The sequence below is a fragment of the Engraulis encrasicolus genome, chromosome 21, assembly GCF_034702125.1.
Source record: "Engraulis encrasicolus isolate BLACKSEA-1 chromosome 21, IST_EnEncr_1.0, whole genome shotgun sequence".
NCBI lineage: Eukaryota > Metazoa > Chordata > Actinopteri > Clupeiformes > Engraulidae > Engraulis > Engraulis encrasicolus.
The window spans coordinates 24,857,593-24,867,945 of NC_085877.1; the positions used below are offsets into that span (position 1 = coordinate 24,857,593).

Genomic DNA, 10,353 nt, shown 5'->3' on the forward strand with positions numbered 1-10,353 from the left:
AATATAACCATTTAACCCTGTGAAACCTGAACCATGAAAGCAATGAGAGAAAATTCTAATTTTTTGGAATTTGCTTCAATATTGGTCCCTTATAAGAAATGTAAAAAAAAAATTCAAAATTTTGTTAAGGTCGCTGAGATATTTAATGCATCATATATGACTGCACTGCATATATACTGCACAACGTTGCCCTCGGGCAACACAATATTTCTTCAAGCCCTACATATTGTGCATGTCACTTCAAACTATCAAAACCAATCAGAATGCTTTATTAGACATCATATTACAATCCAATGTGGTTTGGGTTCCTGTGTATTGCAACATTAGAAGGTGGGACTTCCTTTCTTGACCAGCAGTTGATGGAGCACATGGCATGAGAAAGAGGTAAGATTATTTGCATGATTTATGGAAGTAAACTTGATACAAACTTGAAATAAAAAATACGGCAGTATGCATGAAGGTGTAAAGAAGACTTTTTGAAGGTTTTAAGAAAGTTTTTCACTTTGTAATTATTTAGAAATACATTTTTTCTTTTCGTTGCCTTAAGGCAACGTTGTGCGATAAGGGGTAATTTTGTTGATGCCCTTCTTATCATTGCTTTCTTTGTGTGTGGTTGAGTTATCACTCAAATGTTATGTATTTTCATACTGCAAATGGTGGGTATTAGTACATTTAACTGCTTTATTTATTTGTAATAACTTATTCTACACATTTTGACAGAAAAATGGACACAAAAGTGTTCTATGGACGAAAGCGAAAGGATCTGCATGTTAGGGAAATACCATCTGACAGTGAGGACAGTGAGATAGACAGCAATGCCAGTGATGAGGAGCTGATTGCAGAACAAGGTTTGAGCAGAAGTGGGAAAATAGGGTGTGAACTTTTGACTGTGACTGCTATCTTATTTGTTAACAAGTCAATTGTAGCCTAAATATAGATTACCAGGTATCGAGAGAGCATCAAAAGTTACAGCAAACATTATGTTTCATACACATACAAGGCTGGAGAATTCACATTTTGTTATTTCCTGTTTTTTTTTGTAGCCATTGGAGGGGGTGAGGATGAGGCCATTGATGATGACGAGACTGTGGAGGATCAAGAAGATCAGGAAGATGATCAAGAAAATGATCCATCTCATGGAAGAAGTAATTCTACCCAAACCCCAAGATGGAAAACATCACACATCCCTGCCTCTTCTGAATATCCCGAATGGACAGGCATTCTCCAACACTCTGGCGATATCCAGTCTCCATACCGTTACTTCAAGAGGTTTTTCTCAGATGATTTGATTGAGTCCATTGTTCAAGAAACCAATTTGTTTAGCGTGCAACAAAATCCAGCCAAGCCACTTGACCTTACAGTTGATGAGCTTGAACAGTTCCTTGGTACAGTAATGTACATGTCCCTCTTCCGCCTCCCAGCCACCCGAATGTATTGGAGCCGAAGTACACGTGTTGCGCAAGTTGCCGATGTGATGTCCCTCACACGGTGGGAGGCCATCAAGAGATGTCTCCATTTCAATGACAACAATAGCCTCCCTACACGAGAGATGCCCAATTTTGACGAGCTGTACAAGATTCGCCCTCTCCTCGATCATATCCTGCCCAAGTTGAGAGAAATTCCAATGCAGGAGATGCTGTGCGTTGATGAGCAGATGGTACCTTTCAAAGGAAAAAGCAGAATTAAGCAGTACCTACCCAGTAAGCCAAAGAAGTGGGGGTACAAAATTCTACTTCTTTGTGGATCCAATGGCATTCCATACAATTTGGAGGTGTTTGTGGGGAAAGCTGTACATCCACCTGAATTGGCAGATATAGGTGCAAGCGGCAATGTGGTGCTTCGTTTAGCCGAACCAATCCCAAAACATCAAAATTTCAAGATGTTTTTCGACAACTGGTTTACCTCCGTTAAACTAATGCATGTGTTGGCACAGCAAGGCATCCATTGTGTAGGCACGGTGCGCCTAAACCGCTTACCAGGCAGTTGTATGGCGAAGGAGGAGGATCTGAAAAAGGCAGGCCGTGGGTCCTTCCAGGAAAAGACGGCATTAGTTGGCTCCACTGAGTTGCATGCCGTGAGATGGTACGACAACAGGTCCGTTACCCTTCTCAGTACGTATCAAGGAGCTCAGCCCATGTCCCAGGTTGACCGATGGGACAAACGGCAAAAAAAAGTCATCCAAGTGGCATGTCCTGCAGTCGTGTCAACATACAACCGACACATGGGGGGTGTTGATTTGCTTGATTCCTTGATTGCGCTGTACCGCATACATATCAGGTCAAAGAAATGGTACCACCGCCTTGTCTTCCATGTGATTGACCTGGTGGTGGTGACAAGCTGGCTACTCTATCGACAGGATTGCGTAGAGAGCGGGATGGCAAGAGGTGACCACATGGCCCTTTATGCCTTCAAATCAGAGGTGGCACAGAGTCTGTGCAAATTTCAGAAAGAGGGGAAAAAAAGAGGCAGACCCAGTGGAATCGCACAAAAATATGAGGAAAAGAAGAGGAGGCAGGGACCAACGGCTCCCATCCCCAACCATGATGTCCGCTTGGACAAAACATCCCACTGGCCAATTATGGCAGACAAGAAGGGAAGATGCAGGGTGCCTGGGTGCAGGGGAACACCCAAAGTCATGTGCGGAAAGTGCAATGTGCACTTGTGCTTCACCGCACAAAGCAACTGCTTCATGAATTTCCACATGGAATAAGGTTTAAATATAAGGTTTACATGATGGACAATTCAGTTGGTAATGTCAAAATGTGTTTAGTTTGTTCTATTTGACATTTCAGTGTTTAAAATGTTATACCTGTACTGCTTTGTTAGAATTGTCTATTGTTATGGTTCTCCATGTGGGTTTATCCCTTGAGCGCACAACGTTGCCCTCAGGCAACAAAAAAATATCTTGTAAGGGGGGGTTCAAAAAAATAAAAAAATGTTTTATATCAATAAAGTACCCCAAAATAAACCAGGAAATGCTCTGTAGTATTTTTTTTCATCCAACATCATATAGCGTGCAGTAGAGGGTTAATGAATGAAAATTCCAATTTCATGACCATTGAAAATGACTTTTAATGCATTTACAACTTTTTTTTTATTTAAAAAAGTTGTCAGACAATTTAATTTGAGGATTATCTTTAAATATTTAGTGAGATCCTGCCATTTTTTAAAGCCTATCCTTGTTTTAGCAGGACCATATTTTACATTTCCCACAGCCTGGTTGGGTAATTTTTTAAAATCTATGTAAAAACATAGCTGATCGAATGCTCAACAACCTATTTATAAGTGTAATATAGATCATTATTCATTTTTGATGTGTAATTTGAATATATGGGTCCATTACTACAATTGGACCATTTCTCCATTCACTTCAATGCATTTTTTACGAGATCATAATTTCAACATTTTGCATTGCATTTTCAAAATTGCAAGTAAAACCTGTTTCTTAAGGCAATATCTTTGTCTTGAAGTAAAACAACTTGTGTGTTTTGTTAAACGATCGTCGTGGTATGCTTTGTAAGTTTCCCTATGGAGCAAATGCATTGATGGCTGACTTCCTGCCACCGCCGGATGGTGCTTATATGTCTCATCAGTTTTAGCACGATCTCTCTGCAACACGGTGTAAAAATATAAACTCTTCCTTGCTTAATTGCACAAAGCAAGTGTTCAAATTAAAGGATGTAGAGTTATATTTCGGAAATTTGTACACAAACCTTATGCAATTTGACGAAATCTCAGCGTCGGTCAGGGAAACCGCTTCTACTCCATTTTCCTGTTTTTCGCCGAGCTGTGGTCAACTTGTTGTCGACCGCTGCTCTCTTGTGGCGGTTTCCGTGTACTGCAGGACGTTTGGAAATGACACGCAGGATGTTTTTCAGATCGATTTTTTTGTGTGTCAGCGTGGAGAGGGCTTTGAATTTGATGAGACATATATGATGCATCCGGCGCGATAGGGTTAACAAGCCCCACATTGCTCGACATTTCGCTGATTGATCAAGGAGGGCCATCTGAACTGTATAAGTGAAAACGCGATTTATTAGGAAACTTGTTTGTGGCTGTGGTCATCACACGCATTCACTGCTACGACGGCTCGAAGTTGCCGCTGCACCTACAAACCCCAACTCCGATGAAGTTGGGACGTTTGGTAAACAGTGAATAAAATCAAAATGCTATCATTTTCAAAACATTCAATCTATTCATTAGATGGAGAATAGTAAAAAGACAACATATTAAGTGTTAAAACCGAGAAAAAATATTGTTTTGGGGGACATATGTACTCATTTCTAATTTGATAAATCCAACACGTCTCAAAAGAGTTGGGACGGGGATAAGTGAAATTTAGTAAACATCCAAATAAGATAAAACAACAAAGAAGAACATTTCAAAATGAATTGTACTGACGGACAATATACGTGTCCAGGTATAAGATCATCACAGAGAGGCTGAGTCACTCAGAATTAAAGATGCAAAGGGAATAATTACCATAGTTATTACATACATTTTTGAATTCTTTGATTTACCACGATTGAGCGATCGTGTACACGGCTCCGGTCTCGCCCACTACATTTTGGCGTAGTCGGCAGGATTGGCATAGGAGCAGAGACACTGGTTTCATTTTTTTAGGTTTTTGTTTTGTCACTCTTTGTAATAGAAATGTGTCATATGGTCAATGGTTGAATGAGTGTATGTATGTGGTTGGTTGAAAGTAAGAGCACCACTGAATAAGCGCTGTGAGTTTGTGTTTTTCCTGTAGAAGCGGAGCAGCAGCCGAGGTTGGGAGACCGCCCCTCTCTCGGGATTTGGACCAGCCATCCCTGTGAGTTTTTGCATTTTCCAAATTTGTCTTGATCGGTTTCCGCAGCATGTCGCGGGACGCACAAGAGATTAGGGATGAGTTGGCTGAGGTAAGAGCCGAGAATGAGCGCTTAAAGGCCTCCCTCGCCCAGCGGGCCACAAGTACGAGCACACTAAATGGTAGCGCCCCGGCAGGGTCCGCTACAGAACGTTTGGTCTTTGTCCCAAGGGAAAAGAAGTGCCCATTGTTTAGGGGAAATGGGGCCATAAGTATCGAGGCGTGGAAGGAGGAGGCGGAGGCATGTATGCGGGCACGCCACTTTTCTGCTGCCGAGAGAGCCTATTTTCTTTATGATCACTTGGATGGTGAGGCACGGGATGAGATCCGCTATAGGCCGAGAGAAGAAAAAGAAAACCCAGAGAAAATTTTTGAAATTTTACAGGAGCTTTACGGTTGCCCACAGTCATACGTGGCCTTGCAGGAGGCGTTCTTTTCGAGAAAACAGCAAGAGGGAGAGACACTGCTAGAATTTTCAATCGCATTAATGACCCTTATTGATAAGGTTAGACGAAATGCGCCTGAGGGAATTCTTAACGCTGACGTTCTTCTGCGTGATCAGTTTGTGGAGCATGTTAACGAGGGCGCCTTGCGTCGTCACTTGAAGAGTTTCATTCGGACCACGCCGTTAGCCACTTTGATCGCGGTGCGTAAGGAAGCCATGCGTTGGGAACGGGAGGGCGCCGCCGAACCGCAGCGGCCGCGTAGCTTTTCCTTGTCTTCACTCGATCGCTCCCTTGGGGTCCCTGGTACCTCTTGCGCCGTAAGCATGGATCCCCGTGGTGGGGCGCCGACCAGATCTGATATGGAGAAGTTGCAGGCCGACATGGCGAAGCTCATGGAAATGGTGCAAAATCAACAGGCTCAGTTGCAGAATTTTTCTCGGGGTGCGGCCACACAGGTGCAGCCACGGAGGCGAGGTCGGTCTCCTCGGGAGGGACCCCTTGTCTGCTGGCGCTGTCGTGCGACAGGCCATATTGCTGCGGATTGTGACGGAGAACGAGTGGTGGGGCCCCCACAAGCACCCTCCCGTAGAGGCTCCGGGTTTTCGGAGAATGGGCCCCTCCAACCGAACCAGCCCTCGGGAAACTGACGCCCACCGGACTGAGGAGTCACAGTCCGGGGGGGGGCTCTCTTGGCTCACGTAATGCCCTTGCCCCTGCCAATGCCGCCGAGGCGTTACTTTCTAACTGTCCACATCTGCTCGTCCGGATGGGCGGGGTTCAGGTCCCCTGTCTCATTGACACTGGGTCTATGGTGTCCACCGTCACTGAAAGTTTCTTTGCTGCTATCTTCGAATCTATGGGGCAGGAGCGGTTACGCTCATGTCACTGGCTGCAGCTCCGAGCGGCCAACGGCCTAGAGATTCCTTACTTGGGCTACTTGGAGCTGAATATTGAGCTTTGCGGGAAGAGTATGCCTGATTGCGGTGTTCTGGTCGTTCGCGACCCCCCAGGGGGCACGGCTTCCGTGGTCCCTGGGGTTCTTGGTATGAATGTTATCGGCAAGTGTTATAAGGAACTTTTTGGGCGGCACGGTCCCACGCTTTTCGATCTCCCATCAGTGTCAACTGCCCCTCGACCGGTGCTGAAAGCGCTGCAACACTGTCATCAGGCTGAAATCCGGCCCACCCCCGAGACCAGCGGCGTGGTGAATGTCCGGGGCCGTGCGCCATGGCGGGTTCCGGGGGGGACCATGAAGTTGATTCCTGCCACCTGCCCTGAGCAACATTCAGGGCTTGGAACCCTCTTTGAGCCGACGGACCGGGGGTTGCCCGGGGGGTTGCTGGTGTCCCCTGCCTTGGTGCAGGTGACCCGTGGCTTGGTGCAGATCCCTGTAGTTAACGTCGGTTGTACGGACGTCCTGCTGTACCCTCGTACTAGACTCGGACAGGTGAATGCTGTGTCGATCATCAGCTTGCCACGGGACGTGGTGGAGGTCCGTTCCGTGGCCGCCATTACTGACCCTCAGGCGCCTGCCCCGTCGCCTTTGGAGACACAAATCCGCGCAGTGGACTTGTTACCCCTGCCTGCCGAGGAACAGGCTGAGGTCCGGGCCCTGCTTCTGAGGTACTCTTCGGTCTTCTCCGCCCATGAGGGCGACTTGGGTTGCACTTCCCTAATCTCGCACGACATCCCGCTGTTGGATCCGACACCGGTCCGGCAGCGTTACAGGCGCATTGCCCCCTCCGACTACGAGGCCGTAAAAACCCATATCAACCAGCTCCTCCAGGCGAAGGTCATCAGAGAAAGCAGTAGTCCATTCGCTTCTCCCCTTGTTCTAGTCCGGAAGAAGGATGGGAGCTTGCGACTCTGTGTCGACTATCGCCTGTTAAATGCCCGAACTCGGAAGGACGCCTTTCCGCTCCCTCGGATCGAGGAGACATTGGACATGTTGGCAGGTGCCCGCTGGTTTTCTACGATGGACTTAGCCAGTGGGTACAACCAAGTCCCCGTGACAGAAGGTGATCGGGCCAAAACGGCATTCTGTATCCCCTTTGTAGTGGGCGAGACCGTTACAGGAAGTAGTTCGACTACGCCACCCCCGGGGGTGGAGCCCCCGGAGGAAATGAATTAGGGGTAGTTACAGATACCCCGGACCAACACACAATGTACCCGCACAATAGATTACCAGGCAAACACAGGTTCGTGCACAATGGAGGCAGAGACAGTGGTGACAATTAATAATTCAATTCTTTATTATTACTTTCATTATAAAAATATGTTTTTCACTCTGTATAAAAATAATATGCACTCACTTACAGGGGTGGGTGTTCTGCCACAACACCCGCAGATCAATAAACACTTTACCCACTGCTTTGTTGTTCACAACCAGTTACAGTGTGGTGGGTGTTCTGCCACAACACACACAGACCCACAAACAGTGTAGTCACTAGGGGTAGCCAACATGGCTCAAATTGATTGCACAGACACAGACACTTCAGCCCCTGGGGCTTATCTTAGACTTTTCAGGTTGGTACCAACTCTAAAGGGTTAATAAAAGAAAATAAATTAAATAATTCACAGCAAACCAAATAAAGCAAAGAAAACGAAACACTGCATAAACAAAACCATAAACAAAAGGATTAAGTCAAAAATCAGCACACAGGGTTAGAAGAGGGGCACAGCAAACAAAAGTAAAAGATGGGAAGTAAGAGTTAGTCCAGCCCTGTTAGCCTTCTGGCCCAGGGACTAATAGTGGCCGTACCACACACACACACACACACACACAATCATTACACACACACACACACACACTGAACTAAAGCGCGCCAACGCCACACACACACAAATGTCCAATTTCCCGAGGCCGGAGCAGCAGCCGAGATACGGGTTCCCGGCTTCCAGAGGCACCACACAACCGGGGCTAAAAGTCGCCGCTCGTGCACCTAAACGCGTGGTGTGTCTGACCACGGCCACACGGATACAACCTGCGAGGGAGGAGGAGAGCGTTAGCCAAGCTAGCAGGACACCCACTATGACACGATTCTGCTGCCGAGAGGTTACCTTACCCGGAGATGAGGGTGCACCGATGCGCGATTCTCACAGTCGGAGTGCCAATACAGAGGTACACGGCCGAGGCGCCGGTAGCGACCACACGCTGAAACCATAATAATGGCCGTCGTTAGCAACCATGGTACGAAAACAAACAGTCAGGGCTGGGTAAAGGCACAAGCTAACCCACTATAATACATACCGGCGTGCAGGAGACGGGAAAAGCGCAAGGTAACCGTTGGTATTGTCCACCGAAGTCCTTGCCAGTGGAGAAGCAAGAGATCACTCTAGCCAAGTAAGAGACGCCAAGTTGGAATCACAACCTATAGAACAGCAGACGCGAAGTTAGCCACTAGCTGCTGGCTAGCACATAAACAGCGACAAGAAATGGTCCACATACTCACGAGGACAAGAAATGGTCCACATCTCCTAGATCTGAACTGGACACCGCACTCCTCTCGACGGCGAGGGGAGAAGCAACCACAGCATTCGCCGGTGGCGATGAAACGCGCAAAGGGGGACTTTGCAGGCTTACCGAATACTAGCCACTGGCAGTGTTTATGAAGAGACTTCCCATAAGCCTCTACGAGCGGCGTGGTGACGTGTGCCGCAGCGTCAGACTTTCCCTTAAAGGAGCAGCGCTCCACTACAATCTACCCCCCACATGTTGAATCGTCGGCCCGACGATGCAGGTACGCTTTCCCCCCCACTCCCAGATCCAAAATTCCATCAAGAGTTTGAAGTCGCCCCACCAGGCAGCCGATGGGGATTAGAGTGTTGTCCCGCGTTAGACCGGAAAGTCCGGCGTGGGGGCACCTCGCTGCTGCTAGTGCCACGACCGGGTAGCTGAGCGGCCGAACTGCTGGGGGAAGCCTGCGAAGTCCGACGCTGCCCTTCGTTTCCTCCTGAGGTGCCACCCTGGGGTGCATGGGGCTCTGCTGGGACACCCAAGCCAGCATCGCCCACCTGCTCCCCAAGAAGGATATCTTCTTCGCTCGATAGCTCCCCTGAGTCGACAGGGGTAGGTTCGCCTGGTCGGCCCGACCCCGAGGGGGTGTCGGGGGCCAGGGGGCCCACCACTCCTTTCAGCATGCTGCGGTGAACGTGCTTCAGCTTCGTTGGATCGTTGACGGGGGCGATCGTGTACACGGCTCCGGTCTCCGAAGGGGTACGCACCACCATGTGTACCTGAGAGTTCCACACATCTTGGATTTTATTTCGACCTCGCACGCCGAGGTTGCGTACATATACCCGTTGCCCTACTTCTAAAACAGCAGTCTTCACCCGTGCATCGTGTCTGTCCTTGCGATATTCCGCCGCTGCGGCCAAACGCTCCCGAGCCCCATCAAATGCCACTTGAAGCCGGGCCTGATGCTCCTGCATCCAGTCACACACTCGACCATGGACCGGTGGCCGAACTCGGCCCAGGAGGAAGTCTACGGGTAGCTGTGGCTCTTGGCCGAACATAAGGAAGTGTGGCGATTCTCCTGTCGCTTGATGCGGGGTGGTATTATAACAGAAGGTTACGTGCGGCAGGCAAGTTGCCCAGTCGCGCTTCCGAGAGGCCGGTAGGGTACGCAGGAGGTTGTGTAGAGTGCGGTTAAATCGCTCACATTGGCCGTTCCCGGCCGGGTGGTACGGGGTGGTTCGGGACTTCTGGACCCTGTACAGCCCGCAAAGCTGCTGAATCAGGGTGCCCTCGAAACAGCGCCCCTGGTCGGAGTGGAGCCGACCAGGAATTCCGAACCGGTAGAACCATTCCACAAGCAAGACCTGGGCGACCGTCGAGGCCCGCTGATCCCGGGTGGGGACGGCAATGGAATACTTACTGAAGACGTCCGTGATGACTAAAACGTTCTCCACCCCCCCCGACGTGGGCTCCAAAAGCGTGAAATCCACAGCTACCACTTCGTTGGGCCGAGATGCCAGTAGGTGGCCCATATACGCGGCGGCTAGAGGAGGCTCCCCTTTGGACTCTTGGCACCTAAGGCACTTTTCACACCATCG

General features: G+C 48.7%; 2 protein-coding genes across 2 annotated transcripts; one reads left to right on the top strand and one right to left on the bottom strand.

The window, feature by feature from the left end:
• The first annotated feature begins 724 nt into the window (after positions 1-724).
• Positions 725-2,710, top strand: LOC134437315 (piggyBac transposable element-derived protein 2-like). The gene is made up of 2 exons (XM_063186805.1): positions 725-848; positions 1,044-2,710. The coding sequence occupies exons 1-2, from the start codon at positions 725-727 to the stop codon at positions 2,708-2,710; spliced, it is 1,791 nt and encodes a 596-aa protein (XP_063042875.1).
• Positions 2,711-8,127: 5,417 nt separating this feature from the next.
• Positions 8,128-10,003, bottom strand: LOC134437026 (uncharacterized). Its single transcript, XM_063186456.1, has 2 exons — positions 8,364-10,003; positions 8,128-8,282 (listed from the first exon to the last, which is right to left on the bottom strand). The coding sequence occupies exon 1, from the start codon at positions 9,811-9,813 to the stop codon at positions 9,076-9,078; it is 738 nt and encodes a 245-aa protein (XP_063042526.1). The 5' UTR covers positions 9,814-10,003; the 3' UTR covers positions 8,128-8,282; positions 8,364-9,075.
• Between the last annotated feature and the right edge of the window lie 350 nt (positions 10,004-10,353).